The 17655-nt window shown below is 42.5% G+C and overlaps 1 protein-coding gene across 1 annotated transcript; it reads right to left on the bottom strand.

Annotated features, from left to right (window-relative positions):
* Positions 1-392: 392 nt before the first annotated feature.
* On the bottom strand, positions 393-16554 carry pkib (protein kinase (cAMP-dependent, catalytic) inhibitor beta). The gene is made up of 3 exons (XM_028400148.1): positions 16493-16554; positions 986-1137; positions 393-696 (listed from the first exon to the last, which is right to left on the bottom strand). Exons 2-3 carry the CDS (start codon positions 1125-1127, stop codon positions 614-616), a joined length of 225 nt encoding a protein of 74 aa, XP_028255949.1. The 5' UTR covers positions 1128-1137; positions 16493-16554; the 3' UTR covers positions 393-613.
* Positions 16555-17655: the final 1101 nt, after the last annotated feature.

Genomic DNA, 17655 nt, shown 5'->3' with positions numbered 1-17655 from the left:
ACTGAATCCCTGGTTGTTTGGATTGAAACAGTCAGCCAACAAGGATTAGAAACTGTACAATTGCAGTGTAGACGTACCGTACAACAGCTTCTTATTGGAAAACATACACTGTAAAAGCATACGTGAGCCAGACAACACAAAACAAAAACGTCCCAGTTTTCTTAAATCGGGTGGAGAGTTGGGTTAAAAAGCCACTACAGTCAACGCAAAAGAACACAAGTCACAATAAAACATGAAACGCAAGGGGGGACGATACAGCTCGAATCAGTTCTTTAGTTTTAAATAAATCATACAAAAATAGTAGTGCACAGTACACAATCTGTCATGGTCCTTCTAATTCCCACTGTAGTGTCCGTCCATGCACTTATTGTTATGAACTATTTTGACGTTGCTCCAACAGTCCAAAGCTCCAGGCTCCGGGGAAGTCGTTCCGTCGCTCCCCCCCCCCCTTCGTTTGTGGCTCAGCTGCTTCACAAACAGCCTGGCTCTCCTAGGATCATCACTCAAGTCTCCTACAGGTTGCCCTCAGCCTCGTCCCTCATCCCGTATCTCTCTCTCTCAGGTTATCTCTGTATGGTCTCCGGGGAGGTAAATAAATGAGTCCTTACGATCCCTACGATCCCTCCTTCCCCTCCGAGCTCTCCGGCGGTGCCGGAGGCTCCTCAACCGTCGGTGACTGGGCCCCTCCTGGACCATCTGCACACAGACACAACAATTACTTTCAGTTGCGAATGGAAGTATAACAGAATTTTATTGAAATGGTCTAAGATAGTCTGCAGATTAATCACTGTGTTAGATTTATAAATATGCTAATTTTGTTTGCTACCAATGCTGCCAAAAATGCTAAGTGGCCAAAAATTGGCAAGCATGTTAGCTAAAGAGATGAATGAATCTGGCAAAAAAAGACTTTTCCAAAGTCCTCATAAAGTCATACTTGGAACAGAGCAAAATATCATCACAAGAAGAATGGTGGAGTGTACTGTACCACTGAGGGACAGCTCAGCCAGCTTAAGAGGCAGGTCACCAGGGTTCACGCCTGCTGGAGAGCCCAGGATGTCAGGCAGGGCGTTTCTCCTCCCCGAGCGCCCCGAGGAGGCAAAGTCCAACACAGGCTCTACTTCTGTCATGTCAGGACACCTTTATGATCAAAGAAAGACAAAGAGGGGCATGAAAATAATGTTCAAAAACAGTGCATCATTATAAAGTAAGAGATGTAAAATGTTCTGTGTAGCCTATGTTACTCTTCCTTAGGCTGATACTCACCCCCTTTAATTTGAATAACATTACATTTGAAATGATTGACATTGAATCCCCACAGTGAACATGCACCATGACATTTCTCAGAACACAAAATGAACCTAATCTGTTTAGTGATTCGAAAATCGGGAGAAAAAGATTATCACTGAAGCGGAGGATGTGTCTGTCTGGTCTCATGGCAACCAGCAGCTGGGGAGTCAGCTCCGGGCTACACTGGTGACAAGCGGAATTACATCCCTTGTCTCACACTCTCACACCAGCACACATACACACACACAAATACAGCGGGCCGCTGTTGCTATGGCAACAACGCGCAGTGAGGGAGGCACCACTGGCAGGTAAAAATGTACTGGCTGTAATGCATTCTGTTGCTATCTCACTTTCTCTTTCCCAGTCTCCCTCTTTTGTTGTGCTGCCTCACTTTAAATAGCCAGATACAATTCCATGGAGCAGGATCCCATTCCCCATCACTCTCTTTCAACAAAGGAATGACATGCGAGTTAATGGGTGTAAACTGGCACACAAAAGAGGCACAGGTTGATTGTGTGCTAGCCTTAAGTGCTGCCGTAGCATTGCTGTTCAACTTTTAGTAATTCTGTCAGCACAAACTGTTCCGTGAAATACAAAATATAATTAAATGACTGTAAAAATATTTAACTGTAATAATGATTTAACCCAGAAAGCCCACATCCTCCCATCCCCTGCAGCGTATTTACAGTACAGCATGAACATACAGTGAGATACTAATAATTAATGCAGCTCTGACTAATGGATGTCAGAATGTGGTTACACATTGATCATTATAAGGACCAAGAAGGCTGATTGTTGTGTTTATTTGTTAAGTCAGAGATGTCTATATAAATAGGTTGTAATGTCACCTCATAATTTTGGACTAGTTTTTCTTAAAAAACACAAAGAAAGTGACGTCCATGCCTTACTTCAACGCCCCCTAATGCATTGCCTTTACATGGACAATTACCACATTAACTGCTGTAGTAAAACAACATGATGGCTAAGCTGGGCTAAGCTACACAAAATACTGCCATCAGTTCTCCAAACTGCTTAGTCATCAGTCATCAGGGTTGCTGTAACAATAAGTGGGAGCAAAAACACCCAGTCTTCCCTGTCTTCAGCAACTTCCTCCACCTCCTACCCATCTGGCTGCGAGGTCTAAGCCCTCCAGCAGGTCCAGGGTTGGCCTCAGGCCTAGCCTCAGGGCCATACATGGCCAGGCCTGGTAAAACTTTAATAGGGAGTCTTTAGCTAAAGACCCTGCTTTACCCCACCCTGCTAGAACTACCTCAACTGTTTCCTCTCACACTGAAAGAGCAAAGTTCAAGGCCAAATTGGGGACGTAGGCCAGAGCGGATTAATAGAAAGTCACTTCGTTCTCCCATGTGGTGGCAAAACAAAACAATTTTTCAAGTATGAATTACTTAATGAGTTAATGTTACAGTTGGTAAACTATGGCAAACTATGTAGTGCTATGTAAGTGGATATATTACTTGGCTATCTAGACATAGGGTCATATATGGCTATTTATGTCTTATTTTGCTTTTATGGCAGCCTAAAAATGTCATGTTTGATATGCAATAATAGAACCTCAGAAACTCAAGGTAGTTTCCAGGTCAGCAGAGTCAGCCTTCCACTGAAGCAGGTGCATTAGATCTGAGGTTTCAGTAGACCATGCTAAGTAGGCCTGTGATAGTGTGAGGCATGACTTTAGAACTAAGTGAAAGTGTGAGAAGGTTTCTCAGACCCATTGAAAACTGGATCGGTTGTATCCACAGGATTCTCAGACAGACGGAAAAGTGAGAAAGACATTCATGAATCCAATGACAGCTAAAATCTTCTAAGACAGAATAGGGCATACCATTACGGACAGTTGAGGAAAAATATTTTATCGTCCTCTAAGAATGCTCCACTTCCAGCATATGAATGTCACTGTAGTACTACATTTGGCTTTTCAGTAGAAATGGCTGCTGTAGTCGTCCAGGGAATCTAGAATGATGTTCCAGATCTCCCTCTTAGGCCCTACATGTCAAAGCTGCTCTTTGTCCTGGATCAGAGGCCACAGATCACAATGATTGTCTGACAATAGAAGTCTAATCAGGGCCAAGCAGCAGGAAGGAAGGCTCATCTGTGCTTCCAGTCTGACTGATGGGCTTGTCAAACTGAGCAGCTGGTTATCAAGGAACAGCCTGGATTTGTCTGTGAATATTGACCTTTATCTAATACCAGGAACGGCTGCTGTGAAAGCTTTTAGACTGTAAAGCCGGAGACGGGTTAAGAAGCTGTTTTAACCAGCTAAACATCAGTGCAAAAACATTAGCGACTTTCAGAGGCTTCAATCACTCCGTATCAGTGTCACTAACAGCTTTGGGAAGCCACTGTTAGCCCATCCCTAATTAGAACATCTGGTAACTTTCATTAAGGCTTTGGATTAAACAGTGAACAGACAGTGACCTATCATGTGAACAGGTTTATTTTAGCCCTTAATCCAACAACAGTTTAGATGGGATTATCTTGTCAAGAAAATTGACCTACATACTCTGTCAGCCATGCCAGCTCAGTGAGACACAGAAACAAGCAGCAGGTGCGTTACGCAACCAAGTTGTGTTATTGAAGTCTTCAGGTGAGAAAACTGTGAGATGTCGAGGGTGCTTCAAAGAGTCCAAAGTTAGAGTTACAGAAAGAGGACATCTTTAAAGCTGTTCTCTGGCATTAAATAAGAGCTCATTAATGCTGCTAATTGCTACCTGGTCTATTTCTAAACACAGTGACCTCTATAATTTCACAACAAATTATACACTATGTACTTGAAATCCTCTGAGGCCATTGTGTAAATAATCATGCGGCTAAAATTATCCCCTCACATCTTGAGGCTTGGATATGTGCAAATGGAAAAACCAGTGTTCCTTTCTGTGCATCTCACAGAGCCGGTTGTTGCATCTCTGAACTCAAAGGCCACTTAACACTTCCGAGGATGATCTCAACCACAGCAGTACATTGTCTCTAATCAGACTAACAGCGCTCTCAACGCCCGCATGAGTGGGCCCCCTTTTTTTTCAGGAAGGCTTGCTTTATTTCAAGAAGCGCCTGCTACTCTAAATGGAAATGAAAGTTCAAGGACTCTGAGAAGGAAATGTTGTCTCAGCAGACATTGTCACTGATGGTGAATAGAAGCTTTCAGCAAGAAAAAAAGAAAACAAGAGTGGTAAACAGAAAGGGGTGCTGAGAGTTGAGATATCTCTGTGCATCCAGGCAACCAAATTATTGTTCCTTCCTGTGTAAAGAAACCAAATTCTATTCAAGGTCTGGCAGGTAAATGTTCCCTTTCTCAGTTCAGGGACTGCATCTTTTGACAGTTGTATTGCTGTTTATCATTTTTTAGAATCATCAAGTCGGTCTGATATTGAAGTGATTTTTTTGAAGCTGGATCCTTTAGACTAGGTCATCATAGACCTGTTGCATGCTGTGATGGTAGGATTTGCTATTCCCAGGCAAAATGTAGTTCATCAGAACTTTCAAAGCCAAACACTACACTTTTTTTGTATCAACTCGGCTCAGGTCGCATAGATAGAAAACCCTCCAGCTCTTTGGGCAGCCTTAGTAACTACTAATCTTAACATTTTGAGTTACATTTTAAATAACAGGTGAATGTCATCTATCTTAAACTTACTATACTTAGGTGACTGTCAAATCAAATCAAATCAAATGTTTACCTCAAATCAACTTGTATTCTCCTAACTTGCCTGTAATTGAACAACCAAATATAGCTGGACTCCAAGCCTCCATCACTGAACCTCAAAATGGCTGTTTAGTGAAGAAGGCTAATCATCTTTATTTATAGTGTGTAGGCTCCAACCTAAAGGCTGGGTCCTTTATCTTTGTGAAGACAACAAACAATCACATTTTACTACTGTTTTTTTTTAATTATTATTATTAATCCAACAAACCTCTCCCACATCACTGTGATGTGCAAACCTTCACGTATTTGTCATAGATCTAAGGTTGCATCATGTAATATTTTGATGAGGATAATATTGCAATACCAACGTGTAGGACTAACAATACAATGTTGTCTTTCACTCTTTTATTACTTTACAGTTTTTAGTTCAATACTCACACCTTGCCTTTGTATATCCAGCTGATAGATAATAGATATATAGCCAGCAACAATGTTGGTGTAGCAAGTCAGAAATACCTCCATACAGCCGACTCTTTGGCTCACTCCATGTTGTTGCTCTTTGTGTTTGTAGTGAGACAAGTCTACCAGTGTGCTGCTGATGTGTGATGTAGTACATGCTGCAGACATAAAATTGAATTGGATCAGGTCCATTCTAGCTGTTCTCTCCTTGAGTTACTGTTGTATTTAAATTAAGAAACCTTTATTAGTCCCACAATGGGTAAATTGCTTAAGGCAGCCCAGCAAAGAGCGCCATTCACCAGTGAGTACACTGGAGGCTATGCGGGTAAAGTGCCTTGCCCAAGGACACACAACATTGACTAGGGAGGAGTTGGGATTGTACCACCAACCTTCCGGTTATTGGACAACCCTGCTATACCACTAAGCCACTGCTGCCCATTTATTTGGATAAAGTGTTGGGAAAACCGCTCTTTAAAGTGGGTCAGGAAAACCCCACATATCTGGTTCTCAGCACTCACTATATCAGTGGTTTCAAATGTTTTTCCTTGAAACCACCCTTGCCTTTGTCCAAGACAAGTGAGGCCCCTCAACCCCAACTCCTACCCAGGTCTAGCCCAGCTTAGCCTGCTAGCTGACCTGAAGGCTGCTTATGCAAACTGAGAGGTCAAACGTAATAAATATCTTAATGAATTTAAATGTGGACCAAAAATATGTTTTAATTTTTGATTATCCTTGGGTGTGTTATTGTGATTTGATAGATTTAATGTGCACAAATATAATTTTGGTAACCTCACAACCTTAACACAGACAAAATTGTGTGCATACATCACATTTTTACAAAGCAGATTCATCACTTTTGCTGGATTGGATCATGACATCAGAGAAACAACATTAATCAAACTGTGAAGCTTGCACATTTTTATACCTACAGGCTGATGGCACTGCTGTAGTTTTTGCTCCTGGCTGTATGCGTTCATCTCACAGGAGCCTCATGGGATAATAGGGGAAAACTCTACCCTTCTTCAAGTTAAATGTACTTTCAGATAAACCCTGAGCATGAAATAAGTCAACTAAATCCTCACAGTGCACAGTTTTGATTCTAGCCTTGGTCCCCTGTGCTGCCTCTCCCTATATGCATGATTCCCCAGTAATAACTGTCAAATGAAGTTGTTGGTTAGGTTGCATGTTTACGCATACACTCAGACATATGCATGCTGTGTTTAATAGCAGTTGACAGCACATTTGTAGCACTGTTTGTAGTACTGTGTGTAGTAGGCAGATGATATTTTAGTGTGGACCTCCTTCTTATTTATTTATCTATCAAAAGTTCAGTACAATATCAGCACCGGTGTTTAGCCGTCAAAGAGCTCTCTCCAATCAGAAGACAGTGATGGATATCAGTTCACCGACCCAAGCAGCCTGGCCCTGCCTGCTGCCTGAGGCTGACCTCTATTCTCTGCTTCTCTTCATTGGCAGTGCCACAGCCACTGCACAGCTTCTTTACGTTAGCATGAGCATTTTATGCTCATTTTGTGGCATCGTTTAAAGAGATGTTTAATTGCTTATCAGCCGGCTGTCAAACAAGGATGTTTTGTCATTAACAGTGGCTTCTGTGCAGAATCATCCCCTCACCATGGCTGCTTCACCACAGTGGATCCATCCTCTTTATGTCCATCTAGAGTGCCTTGTTGTGTTGCGACTGTACCCCCCCCCCCCCCCCCCCACCCCTTCCTCTGTGACAGCTATGGTATTAGTCAGTAAGACTGTGGGGGTTTAGGTCAGAAAGCTGCCTGCTCTCCCTGACGGGGAAGCGCAGAAGAAATGATGTTTACACAGCCGGCGCAGACACGAGAAGTTTTAGATGAATAAATAATGCCTGGGATTAAGTCCCATGCTATTTTTAGTCCTTCATACTCTGTGATTATTCCCCGTCCTTCTCCCCACTTTTTTCACTGTTATCCTAAAGCTTAACGTGCTAGCTGCCATGGAAACTGCACGATTGTTATAAAGACAGCGATATAGTGGAGGAGGGGAGCCAAGGAGGAAGCAGACTACCTTCCACTGCATTTGTATTGTTTGTGTTCTGCTCTGGTAATGTGTTTTGTTATGTTATCATAGTACATTGTGTATGGGAGTTATGGCTTAGCCATCAGAATAATAAAGAAACACAAGAAAATGTGTCAGGAAGGTGGTAAAAAATTGGTAGTGTTGTTAAAATATTCAGCAATTTGAAATATGCAATGCAAAATCTAGCCACATATCAAATGTGTGAAATAGGTGCCTCTCATCACTTTAACATGAAAAGGTGCACAGAAGGTCATACATATGCACACAACCTGAAAGGTGAAACACGACTTATATCTGCAGTTTGGTTTTTAAAAAAAAAATGTGTTTTTTTTTTTTTAATCTTCGGCAGGAGCTGCTGTGGAGAGAGCGAGAGAGAGGGAGAGGTGAGACTGATCTAATGAGACAGCGTGATCACAGCCTCCCTTCAGATCTCACAAGCATCCCAGGCAGATCCTCTCGTCTTTTGCGCTGATCTGCACAGCTCTTCTTCTAACTGTGGCTGCCTGCTTTTATGTTTCAGAAGCAGCAGCACAGGCTTTGGCTTTGTAGATTTGCTTAGGGGAGGATTCTTTTGGAGGGAGAAACTATTGAGGTCTTGTGCTACAAGTGAGGGCATGTACAGAATAACCTAGATTTACTACTAATATTATTATGAGAAATCTGTGTCCTGTAGTTGTAGTAAAATCTGAACTTCCAACCCCTGACTACAAACAAAACCCTAACCCTAACCTCATATAGCCACTGTGCAGTCCTTAACTAACAAATAGGACCCCTACCCTAATCATCTATCAATCAATTTTTACTAACCAGCTTGATCCTGTACTACAGGGTCATGGGGGGCCTGTAGTACAAACAGCCACTGTCCAGTCCATTACAGTAATCAAGATGGTATGCCTTTCTCTATATAATCCTAGAGAGCATCAAGTCTCTCCTGGAATGGTATTCATATATTAAGACGGTTAATTGTATTTGTAGTGTTCACTATCGACAGTGAAAAATGTTGGAAAAAGCTTTCGTGATAAGGTTTCTGAAGTCCTGTTTTGAGTCTGACCATTGCTATGCTGGCAGCATTACAGCTCTAAAGAGGTGGATGCATAGCTTTTAAAATTGTGGAGCAGAGTCAAGCAAGTGGTCACAGTAGCAGGAGCTCACACTGTGATACAGCAACCACCTGTCACTCAAAGCCATCACACCCATAATTACACGTGATACTATAATTATAATAAAAAAAAGTCACTAAAAGGAAACTTATCAACAGAGACCAAAATAATTTTTTTAACCAGGCTGTAAACATGTTGGCCATTTTAACATAGGAGTCTGTGGGGATTGACACTTTTGGAGCGTGCCCCTAGAGGCTGTGGTGTGATTGACCTTTGTTAACATTTCTGCATTTACTTCATTTCTCAGCCCCTGAGGTTGGCGCTCAGTGTTCACAAAGTGTGTGTTTTGGATTCTCCTTCCATGAAAATGAATGAATAAAGTCCTCCCTCTCTCTAGCATGCATTTCATAAGTTGTGAAAATCAACAGTAACCTCTTTGACCCAGTTATATCAGGCTTTAAAGACAGTACATAAAAAAGAGGCCACGTTTATTCTTCTACATTGGCTGACAGATCTATCTATATGGTAACGTCAGCAGAATTCTGTGGCTCAAAAAATGTCAGATAAAATACACAATATGTAAATTATGTGAGCAAGAGGGCCAAAGTTCGAGGCGCTTATTTAAATTATCTTATTGTCTTTGTCCTACAATAGCACGGGGTCACAGCCTGCTGGGTGCGGGGGATCGTCACACAGCCCAGGGACTGAAATCCAGAGCTTGCATGGCCTCATTGGAAACACCAGTGACCACACATCAAACACCAGAAGGAGGAGGGTGAAGGGGAGCGTTGAAAGTCTGGAGGTAAGTCCACACACAGACACAAAAACCAACTTAACATGCAGTGTTAAAGTTCCTCCTCTTACATGCATGGCACCAGGTTACAGAAACCCCAAAGACAGCTATAAAATAAGCTTACAGAGCTGTCATGAATTGTCCTTTTTATTAAAAAATGATGTTCACAACAAGTCATTAAGTACTCACACAAAGGCAACACAAGCCTGCAGTCTACAGTTCTGGAGGTAAGTTCCATGCACGCCATTTTTTTTACTTTTGTGGGCCTTTAAACGGCTACAACAACCAGATTTATCATTGTTTTGGAATAACTAGCCATCATCATAAGTTATGTATAAATCAATGTCACAGGTCTCAACTTTAGGTCTTAAAGTTACAAGCATTCAGTGATATCATATAATAATGGTACCACGCTCCAAAGAGCCCCTCCCCTCACAGTGTGTCCAAAAGCAAAATAAAGCAAACCGCCCGCTCTGTAATTAACTGCATTTAATGTGCAATAACAACAACAAGCCATTACATAAAACGAGGCAGGGGAAGTGCCCTCCGCGTTGCCAAATATGAGACAGATTGAGCAGCTTTTCATGAGGGTCAATCACAACAACAGTGCACCCAGCTATTTACAGCAATTAACACACTTGACAGAGAACTGTAAAGAATGGCTGGCAGGCAGCGCTTGCAAGCAGAGAGGCAACACGTCCGGCAAAAACCAGCCTGTTTTGGGAAGGACTACGACTTTTATACATCATGTTTACGATCGGAGCAGATTAGCAAGTAATCTGCACAAATACCCAGCACTCATGTGCATCATCAGAAAGGTCAAACAAGACAAATTATATTGTCCTGACCTATGGAATGTCCTTTTTTTGCCTGTGACGGCTGCACACATGACGCCAGTGTTGCTATTGATCTTAGTCTAATTAGACCAAGGGAAAATCAGCATAGATCTACCAGCCTCTGATTCCGATGTCTTCCTGTTTAGCTCACCCGTATGCCGATATTCTATCTCAATAGGAGTCCTACTCATGCCACGAAAACAGAAGCTGATATAATAAATCCAGTGATGTCATCCGGGTTACGCAGCATGGGCTTTGTAGCAACAATACGGCCAGGCGAATAAATATGTCACACATGTCCGAAGCTTGTGTGACAATGATAGGACAATGTGTGCCTCTGTCACATCAATATTTCAGCACAAAGCCTGTTGTTTTTCCAAGAGTGTAACCGAGGCCGTCCTCCACCCCAGGCGCTCTCTGAAGTAGACCATCGTGTCAACAGCAATGCGGCCCGGGCTGCCGCCGCTGCACGTGCCGCGCCAGCACGCTGGCCACCACCAACAGGCCTCTGGCACTCTCTGACGACAACCCCGGCAAATGGGGCATCAGCTGACACACACAAAATTTTCTCCACAACCAATACACACACCCTGCCACCCTGCATCAGCAGAAGTGTCAAGCTCTTGTGTTGGGTTTGTGTTTGCGATTAAAGCTGCACTAAGCAGTGGGGATAGAAGAGGAGCTGTATTATCTCCTTCTTCATCCCTGAAATTTTGAAGAGAGAAGGACATTACACAAACAACTCCCCCAGCTTCCATCATAGTTGAGCAAATGAAAGCGCCACAAATAGACTGAAAAAGCAGAGCTGGAGAGGCCAGTCACAATCCTTGGCACAGCTGGCCGGTTACATTGTGAAGTGCAAGTGAATCATCGGTTTTGAAAGTTACAGAAATGGATGGAGCCTGACATCAGAAAGGTGTGTGGGAAGAGGGACATTTCCGATGTTTTCTGACCATGTAATCAGTATAAAGTTGGCTATATACTAGTCACGTCGTTGTGTAAATATCTCCACAGGGAGGGGGTGAGGACACAGACTGGTTACACATCACCTAGAAGGACAAAGATGGAACATTCCAACATCATGGAGGATCACTTCATCATCTTCAGAAAGAGGTAAATCAGCAGGTCCTCTCTCTATAGCATCATATCTGCAGCTCCAATAAATGATAACAGTACAGGGCTCAGGGTGCCCCAAGGTGTCCATATGGAGTCATGTCAAGGGTCTACACATTTTTATTATTAGCCACTGGCTCTATATGGGGCAGACTCTGACAGCTGGAATAGGCTCTGGCCCCCAATGACGGGACAAAGCAGGTTCAGAAATTAATAGACAAGCTGATATGAATATATCGGCCAACATTCCAGAAATACTATCCATTAACTACTAGAAGCACACAGAGTAAATTAAGCAATAAACAATTTGAAGCAGCGTAAAATATGTGATGATGCATAACTGCAACTCCTCTCTCAAAACAGCTGAACAACATTACAACTAGCAAACAAATGACACTTTGAGGAATAAAATGCGTCACATTTCACTTAAGTTTCAACAGAACAAAAATGCCTGGAGAGAAGAGAAACACCACTGCACTGTTGCCTCAGATCACAACACTGTACTGTGTGTGTGTGTAGCGGGGATAATTATGACTGCCAAACAAGATTCAGTGGTGTAGGAGCTCATAATTAATATTCACAAAATGGGAGTAAAAAAGAAAAGCACTGTGCTGACACGAGACGAGCCCCCATCGAGGCATTGTTGCATTTACGAGGAATGTTGCATGGTTTTTCAAAATAAAACACACTTTAAACTACCGATCCATCCCACTGCAGCCTCATAAGGATGCAAATGTGCAAAGCTGCCAGGTGTAGCCGCAGAGGGGCACATCAAACAAAAACCTTGCCTGATGGTGCCCACTGAAAAGCAATTCAAATGGCACCTCTCACCGTCTCACAGCCTCTCCATTTGCCAATCAGCAGAACGAGCTCTTCACATGGTTGATGTCCGACAGACTGTTTGGAGATGCGGGGCCTGTTTCTAGGGCAGAGGGGATTCCATGCAGTAATTACAGGGGGAGAACTAAGCAGCTGATTCTATTGTATGGTCAGATGCACTGAAAAGGTCACTGATCTCTGCATTGGATGGATGCCTTGGGAATTACAATAAACCCTTTGTCTCCACAGAGGAACTGTCCCACCTAGCCTACTGTTGGCTTCCTGTCTAATCAGTATGGAGAGGCCGGCAGCAGGAGAGATGACATTGACGAACCGCGGTCCTTTTTCCAGAGAGCAGGGCACTGGGATGCTGGGGTACGTCTATTGAGTTACACTGCAGCCCCACTGCCTCCCATCAGGCAGAGCTGCTGGGAAAAGGGGGCAGATAGAGATTGACGTCAGAACAACCTAACACAACTACACACAGGAAAAAAAGGGTCCCTCTTATTATCATCCTCTGTCCTCAACGTCTCTGCACGGCACATTCATCGTCTCGTAAAACCTCTACCGCCAGGCGGGTTAAAGTAGTGACGGACAGAAAAGATGAAAGAAACGATAGCCAAATGGCAATAGGTCACAGTAAAGGGCAAATGGGCTGTACAGATGCAGCAGCTCGGACTACAAACCTAACCTCTTATAGGTCACTGGTCGATACAGAGGAATAATGAATGACTAGCATTTAGCCGGGCAAATTACTGTTTCCCTCCTCAAAGTGGCAAGACCCACAATCAATGGGAATTGAATTCAGCGCCTGGTGGTGAAATTGTAAGTGACAGGACATGTCCGGCTGTCTTTTATCTTGCTGCAGAGACACACCATTCAAACTCTCCCTTTAACAGCAATTAGATGGCAGAGAACAGATGTGTAAGTGTGGGATTATTTGCAATGTGTTGTTCCTCCACAAGCCATTGTTTCTTTTTCTTAATAAGAAGCTGGTAACATAATGTTCAATGATCTCTGAGAGTAGTATGAAAAGTTAAAAGAAAATAAATACAAGTCCATGTGTTTGCTCATCTGCATTATTACAATTACCACAGAAGAGAAAATATAGAATATAATATACAATGTGATTGCATAAATATTCTCCACCTTTACAGTGACCTAATTCAGTACATTGATTACAGGTAAGTGGTCTAGTTGTCTGACAATTGTGCAGTGAATGTGTCACACCTGTGTGTTGAAGGCAGTGACAGTATATAACTATGGACAGAGTGTCTGTTAATGTCTCCTATAGGTTTTTGAATCATTTTGAGTCTTTGTGGGAGGTTCAGACTTTCGCCATGTCACCTAAGCTCCTGCGTAAACTACAGGCGGGCAGTCATTGAAGCAGGAAGCTCGCTCCGTGAGTCAGCACCTGCCCATCACTCAAAGCCCTCACGCCCACAATTTTGTCCAAATATCATAAAAACGAGTGAGTTATAACTTGTCACAAAAAGGGAACTTATCAATAAAGACTAAAACGGTTTGTAAACATGTTCTTCTGTAAAGGTTCAACATGTGATAGTGAGTAGGGATTGACTCACTTGGCCCCTAGAGGCCATGGGGTGAACTACAATTTTTAACACTTCATCATGGGCACCATGTCTCAGCGGCTGCTGCTAGGTTGAAGGTCCTGTCACTGGTGAATCAGTCACTCCCATCTCAGCTGCTTGTCTGATTTAACATCACATTAATACTTAATATATAATCGTATATAATATACTACAATGGGTGTATATGTTCTGTGCTTTTGTTGGCTACAGTTGATCATTTGTTGACAACACTGGTTAGCCGTTTGTGTGGTTGATCTGTTCACTGTTGAATGAGTTCATATATTTGGGAAAACTCCATTAAGATCCCTCCTTTTCCTCTTAATATCACCATCATTGTTACTCACTTAATGTAATGCATGTTGATTATGAATGTGGCATTTTGGCATTGACTTTTTTCAGGCTTATCAGTCTCATATCAGATGGATGAAATTATGTTAGCAGGCTAGTTTTTAGCTTGCTTTTTTAATCAAATGAAGCTCTGATTGATGGGATGTTAAACATAGTGCGGCCACACAGGAGCTGTTCATCAGATGTTGGTGTGGACGGCATTAAATTTAAGATGCTCTGACAGATCCAGCTGTCTGTCATCAAACTTTTGTGTTGAACAAATGTGTCAACACGCACGCTACGTTGTGACTATGAGAGAAAATGTTAGATATGGGAAGAAGATAAGCTACTTGGCAAATGTGAGGCCAATGGAGATTAAAGTGGATTTATAGGTAAAGCTATTTACCTGTTTACTTATTATGGGGCAGCCTTTGTTCCCTGTAAAAAGATAAGGATGAGGCCGCAGATGTTCATGAGGTTAGACTGAGCAACCAGCCATGTCTGGCACCTCTGGGACTCCGAAATCAAAAAGGGTAGGAGGAGAGCGTGCAGCGCGATGTCATCATCTGTCTGCCATCATCTGTGTTAACACACAGTGACATGAAGGCTGATTTCCAAGAAAGAGCGGGATGTGGAGGGAGAACAGATGATAGGAAACCAGATGATTCACCAAAGGGTGACAGGGCAGGGTGAGAAGACGATGTGAATGAAGTACCTTCACTTCCGATCACAAAATAATAACCAGGGTTTTTTTAAATGTGACGGGGACCTGATGGTAATTCCCACGAAGATGAGGCTCCAGTCCTGAACTCCCCATAAAAACCTATAACACATCTCAAAACTGTGCAACAAGCTTCTGTGCCATTTTCTTAGTTACCGTGGTGACATCTGAAGTGCATGCATGTCACAGGAAAAGGCCACATGACGCAGTATTATCAGCCACCTTTAGCTTTATCATGTTTTTTTAGCCTCTTTTAGCTACTTGTTTTGTTTTTGGCTTGTACTTAGAACCAGCATGCATTCATAAGAAAAGGCCTGCCCACACTCTTCTATTCATACACACTATATGTAACAATTATTGTATCTGCCTCCAAATAATCAAAGAACATCATTGCATTATTACTTTAAATGCCCATACTGTGTATCACACTGATGCCAACTGTGAATTAGTAACATAACCTATTTTCCAAGAAAGACCCACAGGAAGTGATTTATGATCTGAAATGAGTAAGGAAGTAAGCAGTTTTAGCGTTGTCCATGCTCTTTGATTGACAGGCGATGAATGCATCCCAGTAAGAAGAAAAACAGCCAGCTGCTAAAACCAGGGCCAAAAAACTGACACACAGCTTCTCCAATATAACCTCACAGAGTCGTAATTAACCCAGGGTGAAATTATAAGATTAAAGGAGGTGCGTTGGAGCTAAAACAGGGACAAGCTGCTGATCACCCAGCAGACCTAGACATCATTTTTCCTTACCTGACAATGTGTACAAGAGCGATGATTCACTAAAGACCTCGTACAAAAAGGACAAGACCGCACGAGGACAGGCATGGTTTTAAATGCAGTTCTTTTTTTTTTTTAGCTCCGCATTCACCAAAGCAGAAAGACTGAGGCTCACTCCAGGGCCTCTGCACACACGTGGAACTGGCAGGTGTATGGATGTGAACAGGGGATGAGGACATGAAGAACAAAGAGTTTAGAAGATTAGCTGATAATGACCTGATCGTATGCAATAGCCACTTTGACAGATTTACATTACAATTTTTGCTTTGTTAGCATGATAGTGGGGATTATTTTTTTGGCCACTTAATACTGGCACCAAATCTGTTTGGCCTTCACAAATATTTACTGTAACTGCAGGCATTTGTGTATTTTAAGAAGTGATGAATCAAAAGCATAGTTTCCTGTAAAGGATTCTTCATTTTTTTAGGATGCGTGAATCATAGCTGTAATTTCACTTCATCATCTGAAGGTCACAGTTTACCTTATAAATAAATAACATCATATAATACAGCTGCCATTGAGCTATCTGTTGTGAGCCGGAGGCATTTTCATGTGATGCACACAATGCTCATAGGTGACAGGCAGTCTGCTTTTTGTATATATATATATATATATATATATATATATATATATATATATATATATATATATATATATATAGCATATAAAATTTGCCTGATGACTGGTACTGGCAGATCAGATCACATGAGGATTTGTTGTTTGTTTTGATATTTCTATCTGAATAAAGGCTTGAGAGCAGATAATGGCTCCAGCAAGCCTCATTGAATCCTCCCAGCATGCCCCTAATCTGGTAACCAGCAGCTTCTTCTCCAGCTTGTCGGTGCTGTTAGCTCACAGCAGCAGAAGCCCATCTGCCTTCCTACCTGTGGAGCAGAACAGGTGACAGTGTATGTGCGCAACGACGGGTACTCACCAGCTGATTTCAGTGCGCTTCAGCCGAGGGAGGAAAAGAAAGAAAGAAAGAAAGAAAGAAAAACCCAGGGTGTCCGAAGTCAGAACTAGCCGCCAGCCACCATCTTCCGCAGGGATGAAGAAGATGTGCGCAGGGTCAGGAAGTTCGTCCCATACGACACATTACACAGCTTCATCACAGCTGACTCCGCCGGACCAGCGGCATAGTGGACTGGAGCTTAGGGACGCCCGAGCGCTCCACTGCGCGCTCAGGCAGCAACAGGGAGGAGCGTCAAAGTGCACGCGCTTAGCCCGGTGGACTCAGAAAAGGAAGACTTCCGGCTTTCAAAGTAAGAGCACCACCACAGCTGTTGAGGAGCACACATTGTGTCCCGTCCCCTGTATGTGTCATCTGTGGGACTTCAATGATGACTGAGGTGTGGGGAAACTCATAGGTCATTATAGCGTCAACATGACAATGTGATGCGTAATTTCCGACAGGTTGATGAAAACTGAAACTGTAAATAAAAATGTTTACTAATAAACAAGCACAATATGTAGACTACAGTGTGTCTCCACGTCACTGCTGCTGGATGTGAGCAAATGCAAAGCAAAGACATCTTTGGAGACTCGGTCATTAACGAGCTGCACTCCTGTTGTAAACTTGGTATAGCCTAATATGATGACTTTGTATAGTCTAACAATCCACTTACAGCTATTTTTTCCTCTGTGTAAACTGGTTTTCTTAACTTTAGATCAAGACAGACTATGTGTTAAAAAGAATGAAAAAAAAAAGATGCGTCCAAGGTTTTCTCTTATTTTGAAGACACTGTGGGCTGGCTTCCTGTGTTATTGTCCTCCGCTCTTTGTCTCGCCACTGCTGCTCAAAGGCTTGTACCATTGTCATTTATGAAGGGGTGTTCCTCATCTGTTAATTCTAAACGCAAGTCAAAACAAATCACTTATTTACCCTCTGAAATATGAATTTGGTGATTTTTCTTTAGTCCAAAATCAATATTACACTTAAGTGTGCAGCATTGTACAACTCTAGCATTGTAGATAGACTAGTACCACCTTAAAACTGTAACAGTAGAACATGTATACGGGTCCAGTAATAGCTGGACCCCTGCTCCTGTGAATGTGTCAGTCAACAGGCTCTTTTACATTTTATTTTTTTCCGTCACA

This window comes from Parambassis ranga, chromosome 2 (genome assembly GCF_900634625.1).
Source record: "Parambassis ranga chromosome 2, fParRan2.1, whole genome shotgun sequence".
Classification (NCBI taxonomy): domain Eukaryota; kingdom Metazoa; phylum Chordata; class Actinopteri; family Ambassidae; genus Parambassis; species Parambassis ranga.
Note: the sequence above shows the minus strand (reverse complement) of the source record. Positions and strands in the feature narration are given on the sequence as shown.